This window comes from Apium graveolens, chromosome 5, assembly GCF_009905375.1.
Source record: "Apium graveolens cultivar Ventura chromosome 5, ASM990537v1, whole genome shotgun sequence".
Taxonomy (NCBI): Eukaryota; Viridiplantae; Streptophyta; class Magnoliopsida; order Apiales; family Apiaceae; genus Apium; species Apium graveolens.
In genome coordinates, this window is record NC_133651.1 from 315,841,634 (window position 1) to 315,859,563 (window position 17,930).

The 17,930-nt window shown below is 37.8% G+C and overlaps 3 protein-coding genes across 7 annotated transcripts; 2 read left to right on the top strand and 1 right to left on the bottom strand.

Moving 5' to 3' along the window:
- The first annotated feature begins 1,395 nt into the window (after window positions 1-1,395).
- On the top strand, window positions 1,396-2,706 carry LOC141661314 (uncharacterized). Its single transcript, XM_074468298.1, has 3 exons — window positions 1,396-1,572; window positions 1,712-1,777; window positions 1,891-2,706. The coding sequence occupies exons 1-3, from the start codon at window positions 1,396-1,398 to the stop codon at window positions 2,704-2,706; spliced, it is 1,059 nt and encodes a 352-aa protein (XP_074324399.1).
- A 488-nt stretch (window positions 2,707-3,194) lies between these two features.
- Window positions 3,195-7,222, top strand: LOC141659516 (conserved oligomeric Golgi complex subunit 4). Its single transcript, XM_074466420.1, has 2 exons — window positions 3,195-4,957; window positions 6,524-7,222. The coding sequence occupies exons 1-2, from the start codon at window positions 3,335-3,337 to the stop codon at window positions 7,151-7,153; spliced, it is 2,253 nt and encodes a 750-aa protein (XP_074322521.1). The 5' UTR covers window positions 3,195-3,334; the 3' UTR covers window positions 7,154-7,222.
- A 426-nt stretch (window positions 7,223-7,648) lies between these two features.
- On the bottom strand, window positions 7,649-15,615 carry LOC141659517 (protein SCAR2-like). Of its 5 annotated transcripts, none has more exons than XM_074466421.1 (9): window positions 15,149-15,615; window positions 13,356-13,519; window positions 12,887-13,010; window positions 12,675-12,804; window positions 12,191-12,255; window positions 8,518-12,106; window positions 8,356-8,439; window positions 8,138-8,242; window positions 7,649-8,030 (listed from the first exon to the last, which is right to left on the bottom strand). In XM_074466421.1, exons 1-9 carry the CDS (start codon window positions 15,331-15,333, stop codon window positions 7,983-7,985), a joined length of 4,494 nt encoding a protein of 1,497 aa, XP_074322522.1. In that variant the 5' UTR covers window positions 15,334-15,615; the 3' UTR covers window positions 7,649-7,982. The 5 variants fall into 5 exon arrangements, with proteins under 5 accessions (XP_074322522.1, XP_074322523.1, XP_074322524.1 ...); XM_074466422.1 differs by having other exon boundaries at window positions 12,191-12,252; window positions 15,149-15,614; XM_074466423.1 differs by having other exon boundaries at window positions 15,145-15,613.
- Window positions 15,616-17,930: the final 2,315 nt, after the last annotated feature.

Sequence of the window (17,930 nt, forward strand, 5' to 3'; positions counted from 1 at the left end):
AATCCGTGTTTTTTCCAGACATATTGGAATGTGGTAGGAGAGGACGTGATACGATGCTGTCAGACTTTTATGAATACAGGGGAGTTGCCACAGGCTGCGAATAAAACAGTGGTATGCTTAATTCCAAAGATCAAGAACCCTCAGAAAGTTACTGATCTACGACCGATTTCACTATGTAATGTACTTATTAGAATTGTTTCAAAAGTCTTGGCTAATCGACTAAAGGAGTGTCTACATGTGTTAATATCAGATTCACATAGTACATTTATAGAAAATCGTTTGCTTACTGACAATGCGCTCTTGTCATTTGAGTTAAATCATTATATCCGACGAAAAAGACAAGGGAAGAATGGAGTAGTGGGATTCAAGATCGATGTGTCCAAAGCATCCGATAGATTGGAGTGGCATTTTTTGGAAGCTATGATGCAGAAATTCAGTTTCAATAGTGTATGGATAGACGAGGTGATAAAAAGTGTTACAACAGTTTCGTATAGTTTTGTTCATGAGGGAGAGATATTTGGCGATGTGCAACCACAACGGGGTATTCGACAGGGGGACCCTATGTCCCCTTATCTATATATACTATGTGCAGAAGGTTTAAGCTCTATGATTCGTAGACATGAACATGTGGGCTTGTTACATGGGTGTTCAATTGCTCGAGGGGCACCTCCAGTGTCACACCTATTATTTGCAGATGATTCGTATTTTTTCTTCAGAGCTACAAAACCGGAGGCATTGACTATGAAGAACATCTTACTGAAGTACGAAAGACTGTCCGGACAAGCAATAAATTTTGGAAAATCTAATGTGGTTTTCAGTCCTAATACTACGAGTAGGAGAAGAAGGGAGGTTTGTGAAACATTGCAGGTAGCGGAAGTCAGTGTACCTGGTAAATATTTGGGATTGCCAATGCATATTGGAAGGAGGAAAAATAAAGAGTTTAAGTTCTTGGTGGAGCGTATCAGTTCTAAGTTGAAAGGGTGGAGTAATAAATCAATTTCAAGGGGTGGTAAAGTGATTCTTTTGAAAACTGCCGCACAAACAATACCAAATTTTTGGATGAATCTCCTGTTAATACCACATGGGATATGTAGTCAAATTCAGAAGCAGGTGAACTCGTTTTGGTGGGGGAGTGGAGGATCAGGCAAGGGAATTAGGTGGTTGTCTTGGGAGAGGATGTGTACTGCTAAAGAGGGGGGAGGCCTGGGTTTCAAGGAGTTAAACAAATTTAACATTGCTATGTTAGCAAAACAAGGATGAAGATTGCTTAATAATCAGAATCTGTTGGTTACGAGTATCATGAAAGCAAAATACTTCCCAAACTGTGACTTCTTGCAAGCTAAGTTAGGAGTTAATCCATCATATATGTGACGAAGTATTCACGCAGCGAAAGAGATGGTTAAACAGGGAAGTAGAAGACGGATAGGAGATGGGGAGCAAACTAATGTGTGGCATATACCATGGTTGCCAGGTGATAATGACGGTTGTTTGACTAGTGAAATGCCTCAGGAGCTGAAACATATACGAGTGGTGAACTTAATGGAAACTGGTAGTAAACGCTGGGATGAGGAGGTATTAAATGATATATGCAATGAACGAGATACGAAGTTGATTAAAAGTATACCGATTCCAGCACAAAGTAGATAAGACTCGTGGATCTGGAGATGGGAGAAATCAGGAATGTTCTCTGTGAGAAGTTGTTATAGAGCAGTGCAAGGGATACATCAATGGTCACACGCAGCGTTTTGGAAGAAAATCTGGTCCTTGGAATTACCAGGTAAGGTACTCAACTTTGCTTGGCGTGTATGTCGTGGATGCTTACCAACTGCGCGTGACTTGGTTATGAAACGTGTGTAAATTAACGTTAAATGCCCATGGTGTTTAGTTAAGGATGAAGATGTCACTCATGTGCTATTTGATTGCTCGTATGCAAGGTCCGTATGGACTCATATGGGGTTGACAAATGTTAGTACGGCGGGATACGAAGGGCATATTACAGATATAATTCAACATTTTGCAGAGAAATGTTCACGAGGTAATTTTGCCTTGATTTTGATAGTATGTTGGAACTTATGGAATCGGAGGAACAGGTGGGTGTGGGATAGGGTGAATGTATCAGAATTTGGGGTCCAAGCACTGATAATGAACATGCTGCACGAATGGAAACATAAATGTGCAGAAGGTAAAAGGAAAGGGATATGTACAGATGGGAGTTTGAAGAGATGGCGTAGACCACAACACGGGTGGGTTAAAGTAAACACTGATGTCGCGTTGTTTTTGGAATGGGATAATACTGGAGTAAGAAATGTAATCAGAGATGAACATGACCAATTTATACGAGCAAGAAATCACAAATTGCAGGCTTTGTATAGTCCCAGAGAAGCTGAAGCACTAGGCCTTAAGGAAGCGTTATTGCGGGTGAAAGAGTTGGGATACAAAAGATGTGTATTTGAAACAGATGCGAAAGAGCTTGTGGAAGCATGTAGAAGCGCTCAAGGAAATACCTACTTTCATTTGATTGTGTTAGATTGTATTGATTTACTTAAGCACTATGATGAAGTGCTAGTAGACTATGTCCCGAGGTCTGCGAATGTAGTGACTCATGAGTTGGCACGAACTACTTATTCTATGTCAGGCGTCCATGAGTGGGTCGATACCCCTCCTGATTGTATTCGTGATGTGTTGATCATCGATTCTATTGAATAAAAGCAAGTACCTTTAATTTCAAAGAAAAAAAAATTACGCTTGACTTGAAAGTTGGCTCGCTCGGCCGGAATTACAACCCTACGACTAAAATAAACCACAATGTTGATTACTATGACTTAAAAAAATAGTAATTAAAAGTTATAAAATATATATTTTTAAATATTTACAGAAGATGGTAAAAACAGGAAGAAAACATCAGAATTGTGGTGTTTTTAATAAACTCCTTTTTAGAATTCAGTTGGACAAATTTCAAAAATATAAAAAGTCATGATAATTTCATTAAACCTATCATTTATTAAAATTCAAAAAAGTTTAAGTTTTTTTCACTATCATGAAATTTTAAAAAATTGTTATAAATTTAAATTATAAATCATCATTTTATATATTGATTAAATTACCAAAAAATAGAATATTTTTTAAAATTTAAATAAACAATTAAATATGTTTTTTCTCTCAAAAAAAATTAAATAGAGGAAGCTGGTCCGGCCCGAATTTTTGTTTAACAAGAGAGAATTGAGAAAGACGATTAACTGAACCAGACTGTGGGAGATTGAGAGAGAGAGAGAGAGAGATTGAGAGAGGGAGAGAGAGATTGAGAGAGATAGAGAAGGAAAGCGAGGGAGAGACAATGCTATCGCCTTCAGCAACTTCAAACAACGGACAAGTTGAAAGAGAAGAAGAAGAAGAATCATCATTATCCACACTGAAATTTGGGACTAGAGAAGCCATTGAAGAGGTCAAAAAACTCACAGACGTAGGTACAATTACACGTCTTCTCCATGAATGTATTGCTTATCAACGTGGCCTAGATCTTAATTTAGATAATATTCTCACTCACCGTTCAGATCTCGATAAACATCTCTCTCTTCTTCACAAATCTTCCGATATTCTCCATTTCGTTAAATCTGATTCCGATTCTATGCTTTCAAATGTTCGTTCTACTTGCGTTTTAGCTGATCAAGTTAGTGGCAAGGTCCGTGAGCTCGATCAAGCTCAGTCTCGTGTTAATCATACTTTACTTCGTATTGATGCTATTGTTGAGCGTGGTAATTGTCTCGATGGCGTTAGGAAGGCTCTCGATAACGAAGATTTTGAATCCGCTGCTCAATTTGTTCAGACTTTTCTTCAAATTGATGATAAGTATAAGGATCCTGGTGGTTCTGATCAGCGAGATCAGTTACTTGCTGCTAAGAAACAATTACAAACTATTGTTCGTAAGAGATTGTCATCTGCCATTGATCAACGTGATCATCCGGTTATTCTTCGGTTTATTAAGCTCTTTTCCCCTTTAGGTTTAGAAGAGGAAGGATTGCAGGATTATGTTACTTATCTTAAGAAAGTTATTTCTATGAGATCTAGAGTTGAGTTTGAGCAATTGCTTCAACTCATGGAACAACAGATGAATCAAACACCACCGCCTGTTGTTAATTTCGTTGCCTGCTTAACTAACTTGTTTAAAGACATTGTCCTGGCAATTGAAGAGAATGGTGAGATTTTGAGGAGTTTATGTGGTGAAGACGGTATTGTGTATGCTATAATTGAGCTTCAAGAAGAATGTGATTCCAGAGGTTCTCTCATTCTTAAAAAGTATATGGAATATAGAAAATTAGCTAAATTGACTTCTCAAATCAATTCTTATAAGGGTGATTTGCTCCCTGTTGGTGGAGTTGAGGGTCCGGACCCTAGGGAGATTGAAATGTTTTTGGAAGAGATCCTCACACTTACTCAATTGGGTGAGGATTACACTGAGTACATGATTTCGAAAATCAGAGGCTTGAGCTCTGTAAACCCTGAGCTGGGTCCTCGAGCTACCAAAACTTTTAGAAGTGGAAATTTTAGTAAAGTTGCTCAAGATATCACTGGTTACTATGTTGTTCTCGAGGGGTTCTTCATGGTGGAGAATGTCAGAAAGGCTATCAAAATCGATGAGCATGTGCTTGACAGCCTCACGACGTCAATGGTAGATGATGTGTTCTACGTTCTTCAGAGTTGTTGTCGTAGGTCAATATCCACTTCCAACATGAACTCTGTTATCCCAGTCCTCGGTAACGCTGTGAGTTTGTTGGGCAACGAGTATAAAGAAGCTTTGCAGCAAAAAGCTGGCGAGCCTTACCTTGGTGGAAAATTGTTTTTAGGCGGTGTAGCTGTGCCGGAGATCGGAGCAGAGATTGCTACTTCACTTAATAACCTGGATGTCAGTAGTGAATACGCTCTCAAACTTCGACATGAGATTGAAGAGCAATGTTTAGAGGTGAGTGCTACATTATCGTTTAATTTAAATGCCAAATTTTTATGCGACATGGTCATGAGACTGCATAGGTTCCTTGCTTTTTATTTGCGAAATAGTATTCTTTAGCTTTGAAAACTGCTAATAAATAGTCTTTAATTAGCGAGAGCCATTTGATGTCTCCCAGTGGCTTTCGATGCCCAACCGCTAACCATGATGTCATTCTATAAATTCTTGTTACCATATCCATCCGTTTCTATGATAGAGAGTATAATGCACTAATGCTCGATCTGCTTAAATGTAATTTTTTATTTTTATTTGTCACATGTTATATAAATTCTCCGGTGGACAAAGAATCTATGTTACTACTTGGCAGGCAACTACATGCTGATAGCCTAACAGGTGTATGATTGGTCGAGTCTCCAGCCCTGGAGACTCTTAGTCTTAGGCAATGCCTTGGACAACTCCCTTCTAGGCTAACACATAATTCATACTTAAAATTTAAACCTTATGCACGGCTGCTGTGATTCTGAACCCTGAGGGAGGGAGGGAGAAAGGTGCTAACTGTTCAGCTGTTTCCTTATATATATATATATATATATATAAAATGCATCACATTCTTTTATTCTGTCAAGATTTTCTTTGCTACCAAGTTTTAACAAACAACTTCTTTATTGTTGGTCACGTCTGAGACAGTAATTTAAAGTATGTACCACAATTTTATCTTAAGTAAGATGTGTGTATTATCTGATGAAGATGATTATGGTAATGCTCATCCGGTAAAAAGGGCCAGCTAGTTGAAACCGTGTATTTTGGACAATTTTGTGAGAATTTGGTTACATACAGATCATTGTGTGTGTGTCTTTGTGTATAAATATGATCAGGTTATCTCTCTGCCCTCCCAAACAGTTTGCTGGTGCTTGAGTGGAGTCATGACAAACTGTAGAAGATATAAGGAACCTGGTCCAATGGCAACAACTGATTGGCACCTCAGAAAATACTTGTGAGAATAATAAATTTAACGAGAAAACTAAAATTATAGACCAATAAGAATATGCATGCAAAGGACTCTATTGTAACAGTCTGTCTTTAGTATGTTTCAACATGTGACTACCTAATATATAATGATTAATGACTCCACAACCAATTAAATTTGATTTATCGATTTTTTATAGATAACAACACGATGATCTAGGAGGTCTTTCACAGTTTCCGTAGTACTTCTTATTTGTTCCATTTCACTTGTTTTCTCTAATATTAACTGACATCTGAGTCTAATGCAAATTTACATGAAAAGGCTTCCATAATTTTTTTGTGCTTATGTGGATATATTATTATAAAGATCACTGGGAATCTCTTGTGTGTGTGTACAGTTAAACCTCGATAAATGAATACCTTGTCCTTTTTATGTTCGGAGAAAAAAAATATATCATTTGACGAGCTTATTCATTTATCGAGGTTCTATTGTGTGTGTGTGTGTGTGTGTGTGCGTGTGTGTGTATATATGGCTTTCACTTTTCCTAAGAATGAATGGGTTTTTTTGCTAAATGAATAAATGGCTTTTCTTTTAACTGAAATAAATGTTATTAGGTTTTCCCTGCACCAGCTGATAGAGAGAGAGTAAAATCCTGTTTATCCGAATTGGGTGAGATGAGTAATAGTTTCAAGAAGGCCTTGAATGATAAAATGGAGCAACTGGTTGCATCTGTGACACCTAAAATCCGTCTTGTGCTAGATAAGGTTGGTACAATCAGTTATGAGCTCTCCGAGGCTGAGTACGCAGACAATGAAGTAAACGACCCATGGGTGCAGACTCTTCTCCATAATGTTGAGACCAACATTGCATGGCTCCAACCTTTGATGACAGCCAACAATTATGATTTATTCGTTCATCTTGTCATCGACTTTGTTGTAAAAAGGCTTGAAGTTATTATGATGCAGAAACGATTCAGTCAGCTGGGAGGTCTTCAACTTGACAGAGATGCTAGAGCTTTAGTTAGTCATTTCAATGGCATGACTCAAAGAACTGTTAGAGACAAATTTGCTCGCCTCACCCAAATGGCCACTATCTTAAACTTGGAAAAGGTATCTGAGATTTTGGATTTCTGGGGCGAGAATTCAGGACCTATGACTTGGAGACTAACACCAGCTGAGGTGAGGAGAGTGTTAAGTATGAGAATTGATTTTAGACCCGAAGCTATTGCTGCCTTAAAATTGTAATTTGTTTAACTAATTTCATTCCGCTTTAAACTTGTAATTTTTATGATAATTTTTGGTTTTATTTGCTTATGACTGGCAATAATTCAGAGTTTAACTCTTTCAGTTTGGTTTATTGGAACTTCTACACGAGAAAGCAGGGTGAAGATGAATCATCGAAAATCATAAAAATAAATTAAGTTGTTTCAACAGTACTTCCGACCGATTTCTAGTTTCAAACTTTGTTTTTTTCTTAAATTTAAATCAAATTTTAACTTGTTACACAACCATATATTTTTTAACTTTTTAAGTAAAAATCATTTAAAGCACCAACATTTTAGTCACGGCAAACAAGCTTCGTGTAAAAAAAAGAGTTTTCCAACTTTCAAGCTACTCACACCAAACAAATTAAAGGTAACACGAAAGCGGCAACTACACTTCACACACCCAAAACTATTAAAACAATACACCGAATTTTTGTACCACATTTATCATTTTTGTTATATTGACAAAAGTATATTGTAATAATTCAGAAAATGATGTATTCCAACAAACAAAACTATGTAAAACCTGGCATGTTACATATTTCATATCACTTGCGAGGTGGATTGGAAGGACTATATGTATACTATATTTGTAAGGTAATATATACATGTGTAGGGTAGACAAAAAAGAATATTGCAAGTATCAACTATTTACTAACAAAGAATATAATCCTAATCCTATTGATGGCTATAAAATCTATGATCCCCAGGCATAAGAATCATGCACGTCTCAGCAAAAAGATCTTGGAAGAAGTCAAGAAGATTAGCGTCACGTAGCTTGTAAAGACACAAACATCAGAACAGAAAATTCATGAATCACTCCAACTATCTTCATCCTCATCGCTACCAGCAAATGCCTAGGTTAAAAATTTACAATTCTCATTATTCCAGTGCAAGGGCAAGGGCAAGCACAATAGACCAAAAGAAAAGTGGGAGCGAAGCACTCAAGGAAATAAGGTGAAACCTGGCGAATAGTATTTGCTTTCTCCAAAATGGCTGCAACTCTTAAATTTGCTTTAGGACCCTGAATGCTTGGTCTTGTCAGTACTGCAGGTTTCAAATTGAATGACTGGAGAAACAATATAAAGTTAATAATCATGTCAACAAATGAACTCCATACAAACAATAACAGGAGATTGGGTGGGGGTGGGTGGGGGGTGGGGAGGATTTAATCACTTTTACCTTGGCGCGTATTTGTTCTAACAGACTATCTCTTTCTTCTACCTTCTGTACCTCAGGCCGAGACCGTTCCGTCACCTTCCTCAACTGCATATATGTCCATAAACTTATGAAACAAGAAATTTCAAATCGAATCATTTAATTTAGTGGGAAAACAATAACTACCATGCTCTTGTCATGAGCAGCAACAGCATCAATGAGGGGACTACGAGGCCGCGGAAGCTTCATAGGCCAATTTCCATTCTGTATTCCAGCTTCAGTAGCTGGATACAAGGAGTTACTCGTCGACGTTACAGTTTCACATTCCAAAGTTGTGCAAACGTCCTTAAGATGTTCATCTGCTACTGTTGGTTGTGGAAAATTTGTGTCAGAAAACTTTATCAGCTCAGGTTCTTGACATATTTCCTGTTGCATTTGACTTGAAGGATGACCTGGTACAGATCCAGAAAAATTTGATGCATCTGCACCAGTTACAGTTGAAGATGGAGTAACACTAGACAGCATACTTCCTGGTTCTCCAGCATGCATATGGTGACAAGGGCTCTCATTATCTGTAGAAAGCATTGTTAAGCATGGGTCTGTGTTAGATATGCTACCAGAAGTTGGAACATCTCTGCTTCTATTATTAGAGGTAAGTGGCATTTGGATTGACAGTGGACTCGTAGTTCCCAGCAAGTGCTCATAAGCATGTTGATGGTCCTTATCTTTAATATCAAGCAGTGGCACAACTGGCACTGGAGCCAGGAAATCATTTCTATTCATTAAATTACCCATTTGAGTGTTATTGCTGGCTTTAGATGGAAACATTGGTTGAAACAGGCCAAAATTATTTTGCACCGAGTCCCTATCTGAAGGCAGGGAAGAATGTTGCTGAACCCTCCCTGTCCTCCACTGCACTGGAGGTAGAGGTGGCAGGGGAGGCATTTCAGGCAACCTAACTTGAGGTAATTCAGGAATCGAAAGAAAGCCCAAACTGATTGCACTTAATTCATCCCTAGGTTGTTCAGAGATGTCAACCTCATGGCCTCCGGGTTGAGAGAGTTCTGATGTAGGGGTCATTGACAATGGCCTTGGAGAAGTAATAAAATTTCCTCCGTGATCAACATGATTTATGGCTAACTTGGATGACACTACAAAGTTTTCTTTATCACCATACAGACTCTTCACAGCAAGGCCATCAGCCTGTAAGTTTACTGGAACAGACTTACTAGCAACAAAACAAGGTTCAGAATAAGTATCACTGCTTCCTTCACCCGGGTAATTTGAACAGCTTAACTGTTCCGACTGAGATACTTCCTTGGGTTTTGATGCAACCACATGCTGGGGTTCAATATTAAATTGAGAAGTCTGTAGGTTGAGCTCTGGTTTAGAAAGAGTGCTTACCTCAGGAAAGTGATGTGTTGATACAGGCGAAGTATCACCAGAATGCTCATGCAAATTATTCTCCCCAGAAGAAACTGGTTGTGAACTCTGGACACAGTAAATTGAAGAAGATGAAAGCACAGTGGTTTCAACAGTTTGCGACCTCGATACAGGAACATAACTAACCATTTCAGTGTTTGAATGATCACCAATGTCTATCTCAGACTCAGACCAAACAGAGTTTAAATCCGGTGGTGCAGTTTCCTGATGAACCTCTGCTGTTTGCTTAACTGATTCATTATAGTTCAGTGGAAGAATTTTGTCATAGACTTCAGATCCATACTGATCTGGAAACTGAACACAGTGATTATCTTCTGCCTGCAAAGGTTGTTTAGATATAGAATTAACTTTGTCAGCCTCACTATCATGATTTGCAACAATGGCGGTGGCAATAATGTTCTCTAATTGACACACTTCAGTTTGTTTTTCATCGGTGAGTGATTCAGGACCTGTAATGTTCAGGGGACCCAAGAAAATTGCAAGTGCAGCAGCTTCAGTATCGTCCAAATTCACACCGGAGGGAACTTCAACCAATCCACCATCAGCCACTTTGCTGGGAAGAGGAAAACCAGTGCAAGATCTAAAACCTCCAGAGTACAAGTGATCGGATTCAATCATAACTGCAGTAGCTTCACTTCCTACCAAACTAATGCTGCTGGCAATTTCATCTGTCTCACCACTGTAAGCTTCAGGAAGAATGCTAGTAGGGGTTTCTTCTTCATAAGAAGAATCAGAAGCTGCAACAATAGATATTTCAGGAACATCCTCTGTCCATTCTGCTTCCTGTTGCTCTGCAACTGAAGACATATGACAATTATTGGATGCAATATTAGAGTTAACAGTTATCGACTTAGTTGATGAAGACACATTATCTACAGGATCAAGAACCTCAGGCTGCAGAACTGTGTTACTTGTTTCAGAATCCAAAAAGGCTGGTACAGAAGGCTTAATGTCTGCATGTGAAATAACTGAATGCCGAGGACTTATTTGTTTCTCTATCAAATCTTCGGTAAATATATCTCCTTCATATTCTACTTCAAACGAATTATACAACGAACATTCATTGTCGTGTTTCTTGGGAATTACCTCACGAATGTTTTCAGAAATATGGATTGAAGCGCTAGGAAGAACACTTAGATCACCATCTAAGATTTCCACAGTATGGTTTTCAGAAGATGCTGTGCGTGTCGTTGGTTCATCAACTTTTGTTTTTGAAGGAACATTAGAGTGTCTAGATGTCCAAGGTATATTATTGCCTCGACTTCTGCTATTTTCTTTAATTTGGATAGATTTGGTGTCTAGTTCATCATGGTTGGAGGATATTCTAACTGTTTGTGCTCCAGCTGATGTGCCTCTAGCTATCCCATCATCCAGAGGTATACGTGTCAGAACTGAATCTGGAATCAGCACACTAGAACAATGATCTCCAGAATAAGACCCATAACTTGGCAAATTAGTTACCTCATTAGATATATCATCAGAAACATCAAGCTTTGGAAGTTGATAATCCTGAGCCTCTAAAAGCTCCACACTTGGAGAATGCTTTTTCATCAATATAACAGTAACCTCATCTTCACAAAATTTAGTAGATGGTGACACTTTAGCTGCATCAAAAACATCTACTGGCACATTCTCAGCTGCAGTGCTTTCAGTATCAGAATACGAAAAACTAGATGATCCCTTTTTCACTGAATCATTCCCATCTTCTGATCCATTTGAGTTTCCAGTTGACGGAGAATCCGAAGATTGAACCTGAAGCAGTTCTTCATTAACATCACAATCTGTCGCCTGATTTTCCATATCCACAAAGCCATTATCATATCTGGATCTGACATCAGTGTCCGTCTCAATTTCTGGCTCCATGGTAGCAAGGGCATCCATGTAAGTATCTACTTCACTTGCAACATCATCTGACTGGTTATCATCCTCACTGGCATCAGGTTTTCTTTCTCCGTTCACGGCTATCTCTTTTTCCTCAACCACCTCAAGAGGATAATGCTTGGTCACCAAAGAAAGTTCCCTACGTCGGAGATGCTCACTTACCTCATCCACAAATGGTGTTAGTACAGTCCTCTCCACACTCGTTGATTCTTTCAGATAACTTACTCCAGTTCCTGACGCACTAGCAGTTGACAATTCAGGTGCCAAGGAACCATAAGTGACTTCATGAACGACTTTATCCTCGGGTGAAGACACACTAATAAACTTTTCCATAAAACTTTTCCCAGTTTCTGAGCCAAATGGATGCCTATTTAACCTCTTCAGTTTCACAAGACGTGCAGAGTCGGTGACGCCATTCTCGACACGATCCTCTAAAAATAGCTGTTGGAGTCTGCAGTATTACATTGAAAATAGTTCATTCACGGTACCAATCTAAAAGATGAGCATCACAGTAAATTAAAATAATCAGTCCTACTTGGCATGAGATGCTGGTAAGACCTCTGGATTTCCAGCATTCCTCAAACGTGAACCTTTCTTCTGCTACCAAGAAAAACACGGATTACAATTACAAGAATAACCAGAGAAAATCAAGTGAAAAACTTTTTGCTTAATGAAGCAAATAAAGTAATAAACATTATAATTGTCTATGGTGTCGACACACCTAAAGTAAAATGATTATACCAAGTAAACAATATTAATACAAATCGACTTATAATATATGAGAAAGACAAAGTAGATAGGGTTACTTATGCTTGAATGCAGATAAAGAAACTTGGCATTAGTAAGTAACACGATTTGATGGATCCAAAAAACTTGGACATTGACTTTGATATGTACATGATTTCCAGAACAATTGTAAGGTTCCTATTAACTATATTTCTATAATTACGAACAAACCCATAATAGTGGAAACAAAGAATTATAATTGTTGACTAGGATTGTTGTCTAAGATAATAAACCTTGGATTTACGAGATCTTTTTTCCTTCTGAACTTCTGCACTCGAACGCACATAGATTGATGCTCCCACTTTAAAGAATGATGGATTTGTGTACCGCTTTAAACATGCTCCAGCACCAGCAACATCAAATCTATTACAGAGCAGATTTATTCATAAGGTCTCCATTCCATCACATAAGAAATGTTTCTTACAAAAAAAAAGACTGGTTATACTTGTCAAGAAGAAACAAGCGAGGAGGTCCGCGACACTCTTCATAAGAATCCATGATAAATCTTGGCAGGTCTCCCCCGGTGATCAGATTTTGATTAGTCCGCAGACTAGGATGCCAGCCAGCACCTGTGAATTAAAATATCCATCTTTACTTATCATTCTAATGATCCATTTTCAAATTAAAGATAAGAATATTAGCACAAACACAGTTGTTAACCATCCAGATATCATGAGTCAAACCTTAGAATTAAGCAAAATGCAAATTGTTCAAAGTTGTTTGGTAAGTGAAACTATTATGGTTATGTGTTCTAGGCCTTCTGGCATGCTAAAGAAGAAATGCTTTGCTATCATATTAGTAAGTACAGCATTCAGAATAGACTAGTAGATTTAAAAGTACCAAACCTGATTAAATCCAATATAAGCTATGTAATAAAAACGATTTCGTAGCAAGAGATTAAGTACCAACCAAACCTGGATTAGAATAGAAAGCCGAGGGACTCCTTTGTGACAGAAATGCCTTCTCTATCACAGGAAAATCTGCCTCAAGCTGTTTTACGCGAACCATCAAACCATGGCCTCTTGTAGCTGTTATCATCACTTCCTCGTGCAAATCGTGAAATAAATCAGCAGCAAACCTGAAGCATGCAAGGGACAAATGTTATATGGAATTATTTCATTAACGCATATATTCATAAAATAAACCAAAGATATCATATGGCTATTACTTCACAGATAAAGAGCTAATTTTGTATTTCACAGTTCCGTTTAATTTTTGTATATGCACCTATTAACGAAGTTAAACTGCAGCAATGCACAACCTAATAGTTTTCTCAATCATGCCATCTGTAAAGTTATAGCACACTCTTCAGATCAACTTTTCACAAAACGAATTCCTAAAAGCTCACATGTAACAGTTGACAAAAACAAATTAAGAACTTGAACAATTTCTTTCGTAAAAAGCGAAATTATTAGTAATAGAGAGAAGAAAAGGTTTCTGGACTCTAAAGGTTTCAGGAGGACTCTAGAGTAAGTTCTATTGTGAGGTTTTACAATCTGCTAAAGGCGAATTCGGTTATTTAGAATAATCAATGGGTCCTGCACCTTTTAAATAATGTTTCTGCTGTGGATTATAGAATATCATTACAGGGATTCCCCTGCACCATGACCACCTACATAGGATGGGAACCAGGTGAATTTAGTGAAGCTTTCACTTACACAGAATTTTCACTTACACAGAATTCCCAAAGTGTTCGTTTTTGCTCTAGCTTGCTCCTGGCAAAAAAATTATCACTAAGGACCGAATGACACAATTTTGCATGCAAACTGATCAATGTGCCTTATGTAACGTAGAGACTAAGTCCATGTTTTACTTTCTCCAGAGTTTCCCCTACACTCAGAAATGCTGAGACACAGTCCTCAGTCCTGTACCGTTAGCACCAAACTGGGTTTTACCTATCATGGGCATGATGACGAATGGCCATCCAAAATCAGGTCAAGTTCTGATTTGTTAGTGTGGTGATACAGAGCATTATTTTAAAGACAGTTAAGCAGGTGGTAAGGGACCAAGTCTATGAATGTTTGCAATTTCAAAAGGCTGCTCGTAGAGACACATTATTATCAGCATCTTGTTTTAGATATGAGCCATAGTCTGCCAGTAGAGTTTAGCTAGTTCTTTTTATGTTTTTTCTTGTGTTCGCCTTTAAGAGGAGAGTGTTTATCCTTCCTCTCTACTCTTTAGCACCGGGGGAAGCCCTTGTTCTTTGTATCTTCTTTCCTATTATAGTTTATTAAAAAAAATGATTTCAAAAAAAATTTAAAAGCATCAATTTCTGTATTGAGATCGGAAATTCCGTAAGATCTCAGACTTTTAGCTATATGCGAACATCCTAAACTACAAAATTCAGGTAGTCAAACCCCAAGGACTTACTCACACTCGTTTATCAAGCAAGCAATCACTAGAATTTAGACTACTAAAACATATAGTATATGATTTATATAACTGTATATCTAATAATTGGATGCAAAACTGATCACAAAATCACTAATCCACATAGGACAAATTATATGAATTAATAATTATATATACCTAAAATTATATATCCAATTATGCATTGCAGCACCTAATATGTCCAATTTCTAAGAATTACAAACACAAAAACAAACAACATAACCAATAGATACATATATGTTTGTAGAGAGAGAGGGAGAGGGAGAGGGAGAGGGAGAGGGAGGGAGAGAGAGAGAGAGAGAGAGTAAGTACGGACTGAGCAAGGTCGCCTAATTGACGCAAAACACCAACAAGACCAGCCATAGCAACAGCTTCAAGCAAAGCTTCAGGATCATCATCTCTATTAGCAGCTCCTCCTCCATATATCTCCGGATCAGCTAAACTATACTCATTTCTTATCTCATATCTACTCATCGGCATCTCTCTCTCTCTCTCTCTCATAAACCCTAACTAACTAACTAACTTAATCTCACTCTATTCCTCGTTCTAAACTCCTAATTCCAACCACATTTGCCAACATTACAAGTATACATACACAATTCTATACATTTCCATTATGTGTGTGTGTGATTACACACACAGTGACAGCGAGATTAGCTGTGGAGAGAGAGAGAGGAGTGTATAGTAATAAATGTAAAAATTAAATTAATCGGAAGGAATTTATATTGCAGAAAGAATCAACGGCGGAGATCGTGTCGATCAGGTGGGGAATGGGTGGGACCCAATAATGTTCATGGCTTCCCCCATAATAATAAGAGGACACATGTTTCGTATTTGTTTATTGTCTTGCGCATTCTATTTACGACTTCTGCGCGTACAATATTTAAACACATTTTTTGTTTTATAATTCAGGGATGTTAATATGTTACTCCCTCCGTCCCGTTAAACGTTTCCTCTTTCGGTATTGTTTACGGTAAACGATTGATTACTAATTTACGTCTAATCTATAATATCAAACATAGTGATAAATTCAGAAATCTACTTACTATTCTTATTTCACAATGAATGTGTTTACAGTGATGAACCTGAGAATCTCTCTACATTACTTACAATCTTTTCAGAACAAAATATTTGTATCACTTCTGTTATCTTCTCTCACAGTTCTCTCAAGCCTTATATACAAGTTTCCCTATCTCACATTAGATGTAACAAACTCAGTTTACTCACTTCGGCTTTAAAAACAAACTTTCCCGCCAAGCCACAAATTGACTCGCATTTTCCACTTGTATGACTGCAGATGTCTATTATATATTGTAACATCCCCCTCAAGATTGTGGGTGGAACAGATTACAAACCCCAATCTTGGACAACAGAGAACGAAGAGACTGAACAGACAAGGATTTTGTAAAGATATCAGCAGGTTGATGAGAGGTAGAAACATGGGCAGTGCGAATGATACCTTGCTGAAGTTTAGCCCGAACAATATGGCAATCAATATCAATATGTTTGGTACGCTCATGAAAAACAGGATTTGAAGCAATGTAAAGGGCTGACTTATTATCACAGAACAAGGTAATAGGAGTGAGTTTAACACCATTGAGTTCTAAAAACAGATTAACTAACCACTGAATCTCACAACAAACATCAGCCATGGCACGATATTCGGCCTCAGCAGACGATCGAGAAACAGTAGATTGTTTCTTAGCTTTCCATGAAATCAAAGATGCACCAAGAGTAACACAATACCCAGTCAGAGATTGACGAGTAGTGGGGCAACCAGCCCAATCTGCATCAGCAAAGGCAGTAAGTGTAAAAGGACTAGTGGCTGACAGAAGAATGCCCTGTCCAACAGTATGACTTTGTATGACAAGTGGAAAAGGCGAGTCAATTTGTGGCTTGTATGACTGCAGATGTCTATTATATATTGTAACATCCTCCATATAAAAAGATAGTAGGTTGTAAGTGGTTCTACAAGGTAAAATACACTGCAGATGTCTATTATATATTGTAACATAATGTTACAATATATAATAGACATCTGCAGTCATACAAGTGAAAAATTGTTGAAAAGGGAAAACATCTTCTACAAATACAATATCCCTGGTGGTGAAAACCTTCCTACTATCCAAGTGTAACACTCTATAAGCCTTTTGATCAATAGGATACCCCAAGAACACACATTTGGGTGTTCTATCAGAAAATTTGTCTTTATGAGGATCATGATTTGTGGCATAACATAATGAGCCAAAAATCTTAAGATGACTATAATCTGGCTTGGTTCGAAACAAAATTTCATAAGGAGTAGAGCCATGTAGAAGAGAAGAAGGAGTTCTATTAAGTAGATATGTAGCAGTTAATATGCAGTCTCCCCAAAAAGATAAAGGTAAAGATGCTTGAAGTCTTAAAGCTCTGGCAGTGTTCAGTAAAGCTCTATGTTTACGTTCAACTACCCCATTTTGTTGTGGGGTATATGAGCAACTAGTTTGATGTTGAATACCAAGGGAGTTTAAGGTATTATGAAGAGTTCTATTGATAAATTATGTCCCATTATCAGAGCGCAATATCTTGACAGATGTGTGAAAATGATTTTGAACATAAGAAAAATAAGAAGAAAGTAACTCAGGAACTTGACTCTTATTTGCAAACAGATAAGTCCAGGTAGCTCGTGATTTGGCTTCAACAATAGTCAAAAAATAAGAACATTGACCATGAGTCTTATGCCTATAAGGCCCCCAAACATCAACATGAATTAGGTCAAATAAGTTCTCATATTCAGTAGAACTAAGAGGAAATACAGACCTTGTTTGTTTAGCCAGGTGACAAGTATCACATTTATTAAGGTCTGTTACATCAGAGAACAAAGTAGAAGGAAGTAACTTCATGACAGAGAGAGATGGATGACCAAGTCTAGCATGCCAAAGTGTAAATGCTTGAGTAGAAACAGTTGCAAAGTGATATTGGGCTGTAATTGGAGGAAGTATGCTGGGATGAACCAGGTAGAGACCATCCTGATATCTACCAATCTCTTTGGTTGTCTTCAAGGAAAGGTCCTGAACAAAGCAACTTGTATTATCAAAGTATACAGGACAATTAAGTTA